The sequence below is a fragment of the Fundulus heteroclitus genome, chromosome 2, assembly GCF_011125445.2.
Source record: "Fundulus heteroclitus isolate FHET01 chromosome 2, MU-UCD_Fhet_4.1, whole genome shotgun sequence".
Lineage (NCBI taxonomy): Eukaryota > Metazoa > Chordata > Actinopteri > Cyprinodontiformes > Fundulidae > Fundulus > Fundulus heteroclitus.
In genome coordinates, this window is record NC_046362.1 from 32,539,542 (window position 1) to 32,556,098 (window position 16,557).

The 16,557-nt window shown below is 41.9% G+C and overlaps 1 protein-coding gene across 2 annotated transcripts; it reads right to left on the bottom strand.

Annotated features, from left to right (window-relative positions):
* Nucleotides 1-359: 359 nt before the first annotated feature.
* Nucleotides 360-14,932, bottom strand: tph2 (tryptophan hydroxylase 2 (tryptophan 5-monooxygenase)). Of its 2 annotated transcripts, none has more exons than XM_012867490.3 (11): nucleotides 14,584-14,932; nucleotides 11,041-11,175; nucleotides 10,614-10,797; nucleotides 6,738-6,838; nucleotides 6,526-6,593; nucleotides 6,071-6,267; nucleotides 5,037-5,172; nucleotides 2,851-2,977; nucleotides 2,357-2,452; nucleotides 1,129-1,262; nucleotides 360-830 (listed from the first exon to the last, which is right to left on the bottom strand). In XM_012867490.3, exons 1-11 carry the CDS (start codon nucleotides 14,785-14,787, stop codon nucleotides 656-658), a joined length of 1,557 nt encoding a protein of 518 aa, XP_012722944.2. In that variant the 5' UTR covers nucleotides 14,788-14,932; the 3' UTR covers nucleotides 360-655. The 2 variants fall into 2 exon arrangements, with proteins under 2 accessions (XP_012722944.2, XP_035981325.1); XM_036125432.1 differs by lacking the exon at nucleotides 14,584-14,932 and adding an exon at nucleotides 13,422-13,494.
* Nucleotides 14,933-16,557: the final 1,625 nt, after the last annotated feature.

Consider the following 16,557-nt stretch of genomic DNA (forward strand, 5'->3'; position numbering starts at 1 on the left):
TGGTCCCTGGGGGCTACCTGGTGCCCACAAGCACCATGTTGGTGAGGTTAGAGGTTAGCTTAGCGGCTAGGTCAGTGGTTAGCCGTTCATGGTAGCTCCACTGCTCTCACCGTAGATTTTGTACATGGCTGAGAGTCGCATGAAGCAAACTGTGTTCATGTTTATGAGAAGAAGAGGAAGGCCTCAGTAGAAAGAGATATGACCAGAGTGGATTTGGGAGATTTTTAAGATGCGGTCCCCCTGAAGAGTGGAAAAGCGAGGTAAGCTGTTCTTCTGCATGCGTAGTTATTGAAAAAGGGATTTGGGGAAACTGACGGAAAAATCGCTGACCCTAGCATTAAAGGAAGACAGGCTGCCAGTGGGATTCTTCTGTTTATTTTTACATTTTGAACTCAGTTACAGTAAAAATCACCTGAAGACACTTCACATGAACAGAGCAGACAGTCACACATTAACCGGATGAACTCAGACCTGCGGACATGAGAAATGCTGGGCAGAGGTTTTTACAGACACTTGAAGGAGATTTACAATCTGACAAAACCTAGTCAACCTGTTTGGGCCTGATCAGGCTCTGTGTAGTAAATAAAAAATGTTAAATAAACAGATGACGCCCATGCGGACCAATCAGAGCTTGTTGGTGGGTTGGAAGTCGGCCTCAGATGCCCAGGTAGGTGTTCATCTTCCCGAGGGCGTCACATACCGTTGTGAGGTCGCTGCGCAGGTCCTGCACCACGTTCTCGATGCTGCGCGTGTCTTTAAGCAGGTCCACGCTCTGCGTATACGGGTTGTAGTACACGGAGAACGGCCTCTTTATAGATTTGGCGAACTCTCTTTGGGGAAGAACCAACACAGATCTGGAAAGTCAGCGGTCCTGTGTCTGCAGTCAGGGTTTACAGAACAAAACTGATCTGGTCCTGAGGTCTGAAGAAACACCTTCAGGCTATAACACCTGGAGGTGTTATAGCGTAAACATCTGTCTGGACTGAATCTGGACCCTGAGTCTCAGTTTTATTCCCTCCTCAATTAAAATCCAGATGAAGCAACATCTCTCTGAGCAGCTAAAAGGAACGAGCTAAACTCATCCTGTTGAGATGTTTTCTACATGTATGTGTGTGCTTTGTTGTTCACCTCATCTTCTCCTTGGCCTCCTCGAAGCTCTCGGAGACAAAATAAACATCCTGGAAGGTGGTGATTAGACACTCCTGGTTGCAGGTCGTCTTCGGATCGAACATCTTCACACAGGCTTTATCAGACAGAGCATGCTGGAGAAAAATAGTCTGATCAATTATTCTATCATTAATGATTTCTAAACTCTTTAATACGAATTGCATCTTGTTGTGTTTCAGGTCAGTTCTCTGTTTTTATCAGGTGCAGAAACATCTCTAATAAAGTTATTTAGTTGCCTAGTGAATTGAAAGAGTCTGTAAGGGATTAGAAACCAGCATATGTCTGGTTTTACAACCTAATGTTGATCCGAACCAGAAGAAACATGTAAATGAAAAGAAGAGACCCTAGAGCAGAATCCTGAGGAACTCCATAAGTTATAAAACTCAAACCTGTTTCCCATGGCAATTCGTTGTTTGGCTGCATTTTGATCTTACACAAAACTACGGTTTTGAAACATCTATGTTTGACTGGATACCCGGAAAAAAAAACTTTATTGGATCACCCTGCAGGTATTTATCTGTAAACTGTTTAACATCACATTGATGACAGCTGATCTGGACCCCGTGGAAGAAGGTTGGAGAAAAGAGAACAACGAGGAACTGAAACAGAAGCTAAACAAAACTGAGAAAATCAAGATTCAGCAAATCTCAGCAAGAAACACAAACCAGAACCCGACCCATTTACACCGAATGCACTTATAATCTGGGTCCAACCCTCTGCTTGCAGATCAGGTGTTTCTAGAGAATTAATTTAGTGTTTGATTGTCTAACTGAGGGTTAAGATCCGGTGTGTCCTGGTTAGGATCAGGGTAAGAACATAGAAAGGAATGAAAATTAATGAAAGTAGAGGCAACTTCCTTAGTAAGTATTTAAAATAAGGATGTACGTGCGTTCTTGTACTTGCACCCACATTTTTTGCTTATTTTACAAGTAAAGTGAGAACTTTGATATAAAACGAGGACCTTTTTCTGGTCCCCACTTTTTTTCTGGGCTAGGTTTAAGGCAGTAAGGTGTCAATTAGGGTTAGGGATAGGTATAAACTGGTAAAGGTTCGGTTTAGGGTCATACCATATAAAGGCTTGAAAATTAAGGGAAGTCAATGGAAGTAAAGTCACGGTCTTCACTGTGTGTGTGTGTGTGTGTGTGTGTGTGTGTGTGTGTGTGTGTGTGTGTGTGTGTGTGTGTCCAACCCTGAGCTCTCCGATGGACGACAGTAATCCGGCTCCATAAGCTCTCAGCTGACCGTCCTGTTTGCAAAGTCCAAACTCGATGGTGAAGAAGTAACACTGAAACAAACAGAACCAGAAGCATCAGTCGGGGTTTTTGGAGAGCAGCGCCACCATCAGGTCGCTATCTGTAACTGCAGAGAAGCTGTTCTGTTCCCAGCTGAAGTTCTCCTGGTCTCTCTGCCAATAGTTAGTGGAGGTAACCCATATGCTGCCAGAACCACTTAGTCACATGACAGTGCATAGCCAATCAGAGCAGAGTGTATAGGTAAGATTAACAAGAAGAGTCCGAATGATGGTAATAAATAGAAGCTAAACCATGTGATCAATGTTTGGGTCGTACTGATTCAAGTATTGACTCTAACCGAGTACAGATCAGTGTTCGGATCATTCTTCCCTGGCATTAAACAGGTAATGTCAGGGTGGCTGATGTGTTAAGGTGCATCGCCCCCACTCACCGTGGCCAGTTTCTGGACATCCTCATCAGACGCTCCCAGAGAGGCCAGGCCGATCTCCTGAGAGAATTGGGCAAACTTCGGGTCAGCCAGCAGAGGAACATGACCCAGCAGCTCGTGACACGTATCTCTGAGAACACAAAGACTAGGTCGTGACCGTTTGGACCCCCAGATCAGATGCTTCCTTAATGGTGGAATACATAACTCACTGAAGTCTGTTCTTCAGGGTTAAATTAAAACATAATCACGGTTTTCTCACAATTGGAAAATCCCTTAAATCGTCTAAATCAATGCACTCAATTAAGGTTTTCGTGAGTACCTATAGAGCAATGGATGTAAGTAGTGTTTGGGTTTAAAAAGATGAATCACAAAACGAAACACCCCGCTGACTCACTAAATGAATGATAAACATAATCTGTGACAGCTCCACATTCTCAGTGCTGAGAATAAGATTTTTTCTGGATTACAGGAGTCTTCAACAGCATTTCAGTCAGGATTTATAAACAGCAGCTGGTCATTGTCAGTCTGTTTAGAGATCGGCTGCTCACAGTTTCAGGTAGCATTTATGAGCAGCTGATGAGACGCAGCAGTGTTTATAGACAGAACCACAGAGATTAAACGGAGAGATTTCTCAAGAGAAAAACCTGAACGTCTCCAGAGGGTAATTACTACCATCTGGGTTAGAATGAGCAAATATCCGTTTAGTCCGAATCTCAGCCTCTCCTTCCCGTATGAAACTCTTCTCAAATAATTGTGAGTTTTTGAAAACGTATCATTTAGACTAGAGGGTTAAATATTATAGAATTATTTGATACTATCAACATAAAAATATTAGCTAGTTTTGATTTCCAGTGCCCGTATTCACAAAGAATCCTAAGACTAAAGGTAGCTCTAAGAGTGTCTTAAGCAGAGAAAATGGTGGAAACAGAAAGAGTTGATTGGCTGTTAACTTCTTTAACAATCATGCAATTATTAATATGTAGATAAAATAAACTGTATCATCCATAGGTAGAAATTAATTGGTTTTCAGCGGCCCAACCGATTAAAGGCTAGTAACATCATTGAGGATAAATGAATAATCATGGATCAAAATTGGAGAAATGTACAAAGAATATAGTACAGAGGAATTTTTATATTATATTATTTACAGAAACGATCTCAATAATAAACATTATTAGAAATAATGGAAAAAAAACACAGAATAAAATATATAATACACTCTAGACAAGATAAAAGAGGTAAAAGAGGTGCGAAAGTATTTTCTCTATTGTTAATGATGATGACATTAGCCTAAATGGTGATCTAGAAGTCTGCTTGTGTGACGCCTTCTCCTCCGTGGCTTTTGACTTCTGCACGGAGCGCTTCTCACATTCCAGGCTGGTGCGTAAAAGCAGAGAAAGGACACACAGAGAAAAAGGCCCAATTATCTGCAGCAATGTGCTTCATTTACGCCGTGATCCAGGGACCAATTTACCTTTCAACACTGTGGATAGATGCACTGCTCCTTTCATTTTTTTCTCTTTTTTATGTTGGTAATTTTGCCAAATAAAACTGCCTTATAAAAGCAGGCAATCCGGGTAAAATGTTGACAGGTGAGTTCATGTTATTATCAAAAATATGAAGTAGTAAAATGACCAGTAAACATGAGTAAGTAAATCAAAAATAATGATGAAGATGGAAATAAGGTGTGTTCAAACATTTTGATGCTGCGTGACAATTATTTAATTTAGCTAAGTGTCATCATCATGACACACATTTATTAATCCAGTTAATTGATTAATTTCTCTCCATTGATCACTAAGAGCACATTTGTGCTTTTGTTTTTGTTTGTTTCTTGTATCAACCAATCACAGCTCTTAAATTACAGGATCACACCTGGTCAACCAAACCTCCTCACTATAATAAGATAATATTTTTTGACACCTCCAGTGTCAAATTAATGGCGTTCATTCCTCTGCGTCTGCTGAGATCTGAACTTGCGATACAACCAGTTTACTGGGCCTTAGTTGGTACAAACAGAAAGAGCTGCAACAGGTTTGGTGGTGAAAAAAACAAACAAAGGGGTGAAGACGAGAGGCTTTGAGGGACGGAAAGACTGTGAAGGAAATGGATGAGTGGAGAAGCAGGGAAATGATGTGATTCTGAGTTTGGTGACATTTAAGTGCAGCAGATTGCAGGTTTGGACTCACGGTTCTGGTGTATAGAGCGGGTCAGTGCTGTGACGAATGTACTGAGTGCAGTTAAACACTCTGTAGGCCAGGCCAGCCAGGAAGTCTCTGGGAGAAAGGTAACCTGCCACAGGTCGCACCGTGAAGCCGGAACGCTCTGAAACACACAGGAAGTGATGTCAGGGCACTTCCTGAATGGGATGGAAAAGGAATATTATTCTGATTGTTTGCAGCAGGGTTTTTTTTTTGGGGTGGGGGGGAAGATCTTTCAATTACAACATTTATCTCTGCCTTTTAAGACATGGCTTGAAACATTCCTTTTTAACAAGGTCAGGGTGGCTCGGTTTATTACTGAAGGTATCCCGCTATTTTAGCTCACCCAGCTTTTTTCTCCTACTACTCTCCTTTTATGCAGCCTTTAGCTTCATGTTCTCTCTCTGTTTTTAATTGCTCCTATAGAAAGTACCACTGGGCCTGGTTCTGCTGGAAGCTTATTTAAGTTTAAAGGGGGCCGTTCTTTTCCAGTATTACTACGCAGTCGTTTAGGAGGAGCAGTGTTGTAGTCAAGTCACTATGCCTCGAGTCCGAGTCCAGGTTCGAGTCTCCATTGTTCAAGTCCGAGTCAAGTCCAAGACATTAAAAGAAAATCCGAGTCAAGTCCGAGTCGAGTCCTTATTGATCAAGTCCAGTCCAAGTTTCGCACTTAAGTAAGCATAGCCTACATGTTTTTAAACAAAAAAAAATCCACACTCCACCACATTGCACTAATAATTTAGATATTAAAATCATACACCAAATAATATTCTAATGACATATTAAAATTATAGCCTAATGATATTAAAAAAAGTCGAGTCTTTTTCTCAATTTCCGAGTCAGAATGATCTGAATGTAGGAGTCCGAGTCCAAGTTCGAGTCATCAGTGCTCAAATCCAAGTCAAGTCACGAGTCTCTAAATTTAGCTAATGACTCGGACTCGAGTTCAGTCTTGGACTCGAGTACTACAACACTGAGGAGAAGGGATCGAAACAACGTTGTTGCACGGGACAGAGACCCACCTCTGAGAAAGCGGGAGACGTCCTCCAGCTGGGGGATGTTGTCCTCTCTGTAGCCACAGTGTTTGGTGAGCAGCGGCAGGTTCTTCAGGTACTCTTTGCAGGCGTGGGTCGGGTACAGCTTGGTCAGCTCTCGGAACACCACGCCCCACGTCTTCACCTCCTCCGGGGTGTACTCGATCCGAGGGATGGGCTGCCCGCTGCCGAGGAGACAGACAACGATTAAAAACATACAAATGGGAAGCTTTACGTCTGGGGTTTGGTTTAAAGTTTAGATACAACAATGGTCGTTAATGTAGTTGTGCTGGTACATCACACTGCATTTTTATTTCAGAAACAGATTGTCAAATTTGTCATTTGTTGCTGATTAAGACCACCTTAAAAGAAAAGCTGGATCAGTGGAAGGCCACATAAAGAAATCAGGAATTTAATCACAACTGGGGAACCAGTCGACTCACAATTTGTAGTTCATGGCCACCTCCACAAAGTACTTCCTGCGCTGACGATACACGTTGTCTTTAAACCCCTGTCAGAAGGGAGGAGAAGAACAGAGACAGGAACATCCTCAGACTCTCTGCAGGGTCACCTGACTCATCAGAAAGTCATGTGACACTAAATGAAGCCACGCTTCAGGTAGAGGAGCATCACACACGCCTCACGATAAACTCACAGGATGGTCCGCATCCAGCTCCGACCCGTACATCAGCACTCTGTGGGAACACTGGTCCAACTCCGCGATTTTCATGGGAAACCAGGGAACGTCGTCTTCATCTGGGAAAACACCACAAAGGTTACTGAACCTTCTGTTAGGAATACCTGTTTTAGACACGTGGTTGAACAGATACAGCCCGCCTATTAAACTGTTTACAAAGTTCAGATTCAAATCAAATAAAAAAAATGCTAATTTCAAACATACAGCGCTATTAAAAACTTTTTTCCCCTCATACATTCTTTCACATTTTGTCACATTTGAATATTTCACATCAAATCTGCAATGCAGTTTCTATAGGATAATTTTATTAATTAAAGGTGAACTATCATTCTTTTTATTTCTTCCTTTTCATATTTTAATTATTCTGTTGTGGTCTATACAATGTTGAATTGTAATGCTTTGGTCTGAATTCCTTGATAATTTACCCTCACATTTACCCTCATTTACACCTGAGGTTTGTCTGAGAGCAACTCGTTTTGGTACCGTCTCTTTAAATGCAAATGAGGTACTTAACACCCCGCCCCCCCTCCAGATCACAGAGCGTTCCCCTCCACCCCGTTCGGCCATTTTTGTAGTATGCTGGAACCAAACTGAACATTTTCATTTATCCACTCAAAGCTTTGGTTTCCTTGAGCTTTGGACTACAAAATCGCTGTGAAAAATAAAAATAGCAGATTCGCAAAATTGCCCTATACAGAAAAATAACCATCCCCCTTTTTAAATAATTTACTAACAGTTTTTTAACCACATTTTTTGGTTTAATTTCACTAGTGACACACAGGGCTGATCACTGCTAGGCCCTACGTGATTAAGTAATCACTTAAATAGAACCTATCTGACAGCATGAAGTAGGCTAAAATTATCGTAAAAATCAAAACGCTATGCCCAAACTTTGCAAATAAAAAATCAGTTGCAAATGGTTTTCACATCTTTAACTCTGGAAAGCGTTGCAGAGCTATTTGTGAGGTTTTGGGACTTCAGCTAACCACAAGTAGAGCCATTATCCATAAATAGAGAAAACTTTAATTGGGTGAACCTCCCCAAGAGTGGCTGGGTTTCCAAAATCTCTCCAAGAGGGCGTCAACGAATTGCTCAGAAGCTCAGAAAAAAACCTGATGAAGCTTTTGTGGTTCAGGCTTCATTTCTCTCGGTTGAGGTCGGCATCAAAGTGCCATCTTGATGAAGGCCAGGATTATTGGGAAATTATTCTGTGGACTGAAAAGACATAAGTGTAACCTTTTGGAAGGTGTTGGTCCTAAAAAGGCTGTTCATGTTCAAAACACCTCCACTGTGGCTCAGTTAAAACAATTATGGGAGCAGGAATAGGCCTGAATTCCTCCGTATTTACCTAAATGAATTGCTGTCTGTAATGGCAAAAGCTCGACGGCAGCTGCTGCCTCAAAGGGTGGCGACAGGAAGAATTTAATTTATTGGGCAATTACTTGTTGAAAACCAACAGCTGGTGGCAGATTTGGGTAGACTACGTAAAACTTAAAAGATCTGATGTAATTTTTGGAGACCAAACTTGATTAGATCTCCTCGACAATCCACTCTCCTATGCCAACCATACTAAATAATTATTTTATATTGTGTTTTTTTTTGGTGTTTTGTGTTTTATGTTCTTGTTTACTCTTTCACATTCTCTTTACTCCTTGCTTTATAATCTTTCTGAGGGAAGTGAAGTTGTAGTTTTGTTTTGACTGTAATAATGCAATTGCCTACTCGTCCACCTTGTTTCAAATGTTGGAGTTAGTCTTGTGATGTAGAGGCCTAAGTTTATGTAAACAATACTTTCCTGAGAATTAATAAAGATAAAAGAAAGAAAAGGAAACCAACAGCTGAAAACCAAACGTGAGAAGAAACCTGGAGCAGCAAGGCTTTCAGATCAAAGTTTTAACCTTGAGGAGTTGGTGAGGGAGTAAAAGGACTATGGGTTAAGAAATGTCTGGACCCTGTTTCCTGTTGCACTTTATGCGGGGTGCTACGGGGTTCCCGGATCAGAGTCAGCTCCTTTCAAAGTTTAATGCAATAGTTATCAAGCATAAAAAGCTGGAATGGTCCCTGCAGGTTGGAGTGACTTGGGTACCAGGGATCCTGGTGTTCCTCAGTATCAGAGAATGGGATTGATAGAGGGACCTGAGCTTGAGGACATTCTTTGGTTGCATAGTAATTAAGAACAAAAGTAGCTTAAAAGATTAAATTTGCAATCCACCCCTCACCTACGGTCATGACATTGACTAACAACAAAATCCTACATACAAGCAACTGAAATAAGCCTCTTCAGCTGGACTTAGGAATAGAAAAGACGAGGAGCTCCATCATCTTGATGGAGCTTGGAGAAGAGCCACATGAAAACCTCAGCTGAGGTATTTATCTGATTTGAAATAGGGGGAGGTCTGGATTTCCCTCCTCAACCTGCTACATATCTAAACTGACCTCAGATAAGGGAAATACTGTGATTAATGGTTGATTTAAAACGGCCAATCTGTGATTATACCTGTATCTAAAATGCTTTCCAGCCCATGATAATGTTGTGAATGTTGTGAATAATATGGAATTTAAATCCCATATTAAACAGGTTTCCAGGGTTTTGCTTTTTTCACCTCTTGAATATCGCCAAAATTAGAAATATTCTGTCCTGGGGTGATGCTGAAAAACTAGTCCATGCATTTGTTACTTCAAGGCTGGACTATTGTAATTCTTTACTATCAGGAAGTCAAAAAAAAAAGTTCTTCAGCTGATCCAAAATACTGCAGCAAGAGTTCTGATGAAAACCAACAAGAGGGATCATATTTCTCTAATTTTAGCTTCCCTTCATTGGCTTCCTGTTAAATCAAGAATAGAATTTAAAATTCTCCTTCTAACGTATAAAGCCCTTAAAATTAAAGCTCCATCATATATCAGAGCTCTGATTACCCCGTATGTTCCTAACAGAGCACTTCGCTCTCAGACTGCAGGTCTGCTGGTGGTTCCTAGAGTCTCTAAAAGTAGAATGGGAGGCAGATCCTTTAGCTATCAGGCTCCTCTCCTGTGGAACCAACTCCCAGTTTTGGTCCGTGAGGCAGACACCCCGTCTATTTTTAAGACTAATCTTAAAACTTTCCTTTTTGACAAAGCTTCTAGTCAGAGTGGCTCATGTTACCCTCAGCTACCTCTATAGTTATGCTGCTATAGGCCTAGGCTGCTGGAGGACATCAGGGTCTATTTCTCTCACTCTGCTGAGGTCTACTGTTCTCCAGTTTTGCATTGCTTGTCGTCATTTCAGCTTCTAACTTTTTACTCTCTCTCTTTTTTCCTTCATAGTAACTTCACCTGGTCTGGTGTTCTGTTAGCTGTGACATCATCAGGGGACGACAGATCATCCACTATTACCATATAACATAGAAAGTACTCCTGGATCAATGTGAGCTTCTGAGCTTTCTGTGTCTCTGCTCTGTCTTCTCTAAGCCCCAGTGGGTCGAGGCAGATGAGCGTTCACACTGAGCCTGGTTCTGGTTCTGCTGGAGGTTCTCCTCCCTGTTAAAGGGGAGTTTTTCTTTCCACTGTCGCTTCATGCATGCTCAGTATGAGGGATTGCTGCAAAGCCATCAACAATGTAGACGACTGTCCACTGTGGCTCTACGCTCTTTCAGGAGGAGCGAATGCTGCTTGGAGAGACTTGATGCAACCTGCTGGGTTTCCTTAGAGAGGAAACTTTCTGACCAATTTGTCTGTATGATTTGATTGAATTTGACCTTGTAAAATGCCTTGAGATGACATGTTTCATGAATTGGCGCTATATAAATAAAATTGAATTGAATTGAATTGAATGTGTTGCCTCTGTGTCGTTCCTACCTTCCTCAGCTGACCACACGTGAGCAGGCGTGTTGAAGGAGATGATGTTGACGTGGTCTTTGAGGTGCTGCAGCAGCTCGTTGAACTCTTTCTTGCTGCATTTGCAGTCGGCGAAGATCTCCACCTCGTTAGGAACCCGCTTCGACATCCGGGACTCGATGTGGTTCAGGTTGACCCGTCTCTCCTGCAGGAAGGGGCCGGAGGCCAAAGGGACAGAGAAGAACTCGTTGCAGTGGATCTAAATGCGGGTGAGATCCGGTTCTGGTTCTGAATGTGGATGTTGTTCTGGACCCGGGCTTGGATCTGTTTCTTATTGTAGATTTAAACGGGGTTCTGAACCTGATTCTTAATTTGGTGTTGGACCTGACTGTGTTGCGGATCTGAGTCTGAATGCAGTGCTGGGCCTGAGTGCGGTTCTGGTTCTGACCTGGAAGAGTCTGAGAGCTTTGACCAGACAGCCGACCTCGTTCTTCAGCGAAAACACCACCGCTGTTTTCCCAGAATCCTCTTCGCTCTCGCCATCTGGCTTCTCGTTGATCGGACAGAAGGAAGTCCGTCTGGACTGATGATGATGATGAAGACGACGAAGACAACAAATAAAAACAACAACGGGTTGGATCAGCAGTCGAGGTTCTGTGTAGGAGCTAAAATCTTATGAGACACCATTTAAACAACAACCTGCAGAAAGTAACTGAGTACATTTACTCGGTTACTCTAGCTGCTGTTTGACCTTTAGCAGCGGCGCCCCCTGCTGCAAGGATCTGGTGTTGGGTTCCTTCCCCTGCGGCCTGAAATGGGCCGGTTCTGTTCCTCTGACCAACAAGCTTGAGTCCTCTTCTGATGCTCGTCGTGTGACCGGGTCAGAATAAAAACTCGTATCCAAACATGGCCGACAGCAGTTAAAATCAGCGGCAACAGACTGAGGATGAATTTAGATTTATTTTACAAATAAGAATCTGATTAGTGTGGCAGGCATTTGTATTCAGCCCCCTTTATTCTGTTACCCCCAAAATAATATCCAGTTCAACCAGCCGTCTCCTAATTGGTAAATAAAGTCCAAGTGCCCTGGTTTACTAGAATACACTCTAACTAAATTGTTTTTTTTAATCATTACGACTTAAATTTCCTCATATATGCACCCACAATGCACGGTGGGACAGCTGGTGGTGCTGTTGCCTTGCAGGAAGATAATTCAAAAGCCATATATATGGATTGATATTAGATATTAGATATCAGAAGAACAGTTTTCCTTCCTTTTGCATTCTAGCCTATCATGTAAGTTAATATTACAGCCATCATATCTTCCTAACCAATCACAAGGCAGACCCAGGAACGCTCTGTCACTAAGCTCCGCCCCCTTCAAAGAGTTCAGAGACCCCGCGTTCTTTTTTCTTGTTTAAAAAAACGTGCATTTTGATAAAAAGTTGGTTAAAAAAGGGTTGAGTTGAATTGAGTGTTTGTGTGTACTGTAAGTAATTAAGCATTCACAAAAAATGCACTTAAACATCCATCCATCCATTCTCTAACACGTCTATCCCAGCTGTCAATGGGCGAGAGGCGGGGTTCACCCTGGACAGGTCGCCAGTCTATCGCAGGGAACTTAAATATATGTTTCGCATTTTTATTATGATTTCTCTTTTATCCATATGCTTTTTTTCTATATCCAGCCCCTGTCCCGGGTTTTAATCCCAGCCTGGGGTCTTTCTGCATAAATGTTCTCTCTGTGCAGGCGTGGGTTTTCTCTGGGTACTCCAGCTTCCTCCTACAATCCAAAAACATGACTGTTCAGTTAACTGGGCTCTCCAAATTACCATTAGATAATGGATGGATGGATGCACCCACCACCAGAATTATTACCTTAGGGGGGGAAAAGGAGAGTTTTCCAGTACAGATCATTAATTGTTGGGACATAAAAATTCCAGAGCTTTCCTCACACTGCAAAAACAGACTAAACTACACTAAAAATAAGTTTAAATTTCTTGAAATGAGTGTATTTGTACTTTATTTGAGTAGGTAAATAAGTTAATCTGTCAAACGAATAAGATTTTTGCACTTAAAATAGGAAGAACTCATCTCCATTAACTTATTTCAAGTGCATTATATCAAATTATCTTATTTTAGGGGTAACATTACTCTTTACTTTAGCAGATAATCTTATTTACCTGCTCAAATCAAGGACAAATACACTCATTGCAAGACATTTTTTACTTATTTTTAGTTCTGTATTTGCAGTGCACAGACTTCATATTACTCAAGGAATCTGGGTCCTTGTTGGTCCAGACTGTCCACAAAGGAAGCTTCTGGGATTTTTAACTTTCTAACGGCACAAAGGTCGGATGTTCGGAGAACTCAGACGCCGATTTTAAAACTTCCTAAAGTCTGAATGCTGCAGTTCGGCCTGGAACCTCCTCACATCTCTTTGTAGGAAGATCCGTACATCGCCTGATGTGTACTTAATTATCCTTATCTGGGAGTAATGACGAACTTCCATGGAAACATTCAACACTGAATATAAAACCTGGGCTGACTACAGAGGAAACCAATCTGACTGACACTGGAGCCAAAGCAGCAAAGAAACAGCAGAACGTCTCAGAAAGCTGAGCGTAGAACCTGATAGCAGGGCTCTCTGCTGGTTCTCTGCAGATTCAAACCGACAAACCGATGGAGCCTGAACGCGCCGACCTGCAGCGAAATAACAGGAACCTGCGGCTCTTATTTGCTGCCGACTGTTCAAACAGAGAAGCTGCAGCTGTTGCTTCCTGGGTTAAATATGGAGACGCTGACAGACAGAGAGGAAGACGTGCAAACCGTCAGCTACAGGAGAGAAGATCCACGGTTCTGTTCATTCAACATCATCCAGAACTCCCAATACCCGGCCGGCCCACATACATTCGGATAATAAATTATGACTGATAATAAATGCTTGTTAGAAGAGCTAATAAAGCTGACAGGTTCTAAATGAGCAGAACATGTGGAACTGATTGCCTGATGGTGCAAAGCTTGGCTCTGCTCAGTCAGAACCTTACAGTCAGAGCTGAGGGATTACTGAATCCCACTTTAGTTTGAGTTTTCCCTGTTAAAACATAAAGATATTAGATATTAAGTCCTGAGAGAAGACTGCAAAGCAAACAGCTCCTGCCAAACTACATTCAGGGACAAATTTAACCTTCATTAAAACAGCAACTGGAGAAACAATTGATTCTGAGGATAAAAATCTTTATATTAACTTCGGGTTTAGGTCAGAAGAGTCTGCCTGACAGAATATTTGTTAATTAATGTTAATTAATGGCTGGTTTTCGTCTTGTTTTCTGTTAAAAAAGAAGAAAAGAAATAAAAGTGAAGCCAGCAGAGTACAACTGGCTCCCAGATAGACTGGATCTAAAAAAATCGCTTGATTGATTTTCAGGAACAACACACATGACAGGTTGCTGGTTCCAATCCAACATGTAGAAAAGAAGAGCTGAACCTCAGCTGGATGTCACATTTCTGAATTTTACTCAATTCTTCTTCCGGTTGGGAACGCCGGGATGAAGGAAATCCACCTCCTGGATTGTCTCTCCTCATTTTATTAATTCAAAGGAATAAAACTAATAAAATATGACCCAACTCATTTAATCTGTTATTAACATCACCGTCTCCCTGCAACTGATCAGTTTTATGAAAGACTGTCAATTAATTTATTCAACAAACTGACTTAAAACGTAACGATTTTCACCAAATTGAAGTAAATTATTTTTATAAAACAAATGAAAAGAACAGTAAATAAATACGCTATTTCTGTAAATCATTATATTTAGAATAATAAATATGTTCTGAGCTGAGCTGAAGCTGCCCCCAGGTTAACCAGAACCAGCAACAAGAGACAAACTTCTCCTCTTCATGGGTCAGAATGATGAAGACCGACCCGGACCAAGAGAGGAGAGGAGGATGAAGAGTGAGGAGGAGGAGGAGGAGGAGTGCAGGCTCTCACCATCCGTCCTCCGGTGTGTCTCTGCTGCTGCTGCTGCTGGTTCTGCTGCTGGTTCTGCTGCTGGTGGTTCTGCTGGTCGAACATGGCTGAGTCCAGAGACATCCCCCTCCTGGACCAGTACTTGCTGGAAAACATCATCATGGCCGGCTGCATGCGAGGTATCGGCTCCGGCCCGCCGTCCTTCAGCACATGGGCCGAAGCCATGGGGAACCAGTGGGTGTACGAGTACCAGGGCTCCAGCCTGCCGTCCTGATGATGCTCCTGCTGCTGATGCTGAGGACCAGGACTGGCAAGCCTGCGGATAAATACTCCCACTGGAGGCGAGGCTCCACCCACTGATGGATGGGGAGGAACGGGCTGTGGGGGGTGGGTGGGTGAACCTCACCCTCTGCAGGAGAGGGGAGAGAGAAACCTTCCCCTTTGGTCGGAGACAGGAGGTTCTCCTTGATGCAGGAAGCTGAGAGTCAGACTGTGAGGATGCTGAACACCTGGAAGGGCGGGGCTTCAAAACATCTGGATCCATCAGAACAACCTGGAAGCTGTTCTCCTCTACACTGCAAAAAGGGACTAAAAGTAAGTCAAATTTTCTTGAAATTAGTATATTTTTCCTTGATTTAAGCAGCGAAATAAGACTATTTGCCAATGGAAGAAGTATTTTTACCGCTAAAATAAGATTATTAGATATCCTGCACTTGAAATAAGATGATGGACATGAATTGTTCTTATTTTTTAAGTGCAAAAATACTCATTCCATTGGCAAATAGTCTTAGTTATCTGCTCAAATCAAGGAAAAAGACACTAATTTCAAGAAATTTTTATTTACTTTTAGTTCCTTTTTTTGCAGTGTATAGACCAGGGGTGTCAAACTAATTTCTATATGGGGCCACTTTGGCATCATGAAGTAATTAAAAGGGCCGCTTGCATGTGTAGAAACGATACTTTTCATTTCATAATTTCATTCCAGTTCAAACGGTAGTATAAAAAAATGCACAGTAACATAAAAGTAGCACCCTTAGGCCCAACTTATACAGTTTATCTGCAAAAAAAGTTGATATTGGGGTGAGTTACACTTACAGGAGGCACAGTTTTAGCCACTTTATACACTTTAAAAGGATATATGCCTTTTCTTTTGGCTCTCGAGGGCCGGATAATTTACCTTGACGGGCCGGATTTGGCCCGCGGGCCTTGAGTTTGACACCTGTGGTATAGACAAAGGGTTCGCTCGGCTTTTTAATCAAACAGACCATCATCTTCATCTCTCAGCTGTCTGCTCTGTACGCCTCCTCTTCCTCTTCATCCCCTGCAGAAGAACAGCCTGCAGGAGCTCTGCACGTTTTCACCTCTTTAGATCTAATTTCCTCAAATGCACCAACGTGGTGCCCTAAGCAAGAAGGCAAGAAACTAATGGGGAAATTTATTATTTTTGTTTGTTAAAACACATTGTTTTAAGAGCAAAAACACAAAACCACTTTCATGTCTGGTTTGATAAATTAATACAGTGAAAAATCAACGTTATATGCAAATAAGAATTTTAAAATACTTGAATGCACCTGCAATCACACATCAGGAAACCTTTGGTTTGAGATTAGTATTCTTAAAGTCTGCTGGTTTTTAACATCTCTATTAAAATGTAGTATATTTAGTTTCCACAATTACACGATACATCTAAGTTAAAGAAGATATGGGAACGTTTTTATGTTATCCTGGTCCTCCTAAAGCAGACGATGAATATTGAATGGATAAATTGAGGTAACAATTTATCCATTCAATATCTTCTGCTAATCTTTAAATAGGGTGACAGGGGCAACAGGTGCAGGAGGGAAACCCAGACATCCCGCTCCCCAGCAGCATCCTCCACCTCATTCTGGGGGAACCAAAGGCGTTCTCAGGTCAGATGGGATATATTGTCCCTCTTCACTGCAAAAAGGGAACCATAACTACCTAAAAATGTCTTGAAATTAGTGTATTTATTCT

Bases quoted from the DNA above. Each gene is read 5' to 3' on its own strand.
- tph2 (XM_012867490.3), bottom strand. From the start codon at position 14,787: ATGGCTTCGGCCCATGTGCTGAAGGACGGCGGGCCGGAGCCGATACCT. The intron at 11,176-14,583 runs GTGAGAGCCTGC...CATCATCATCAG, and splicing joins GACACACCGGAGGACGGATG to TCCAGACGGACTTCCTTCTG. The intron at 6,839-10,613 runs GTAGGAACGACA...GTGTTTTCCCAG, and splicing joins CGTGTGGTCAGCTGAGGAAG to ATGAAGACGACGTTCCCTGG.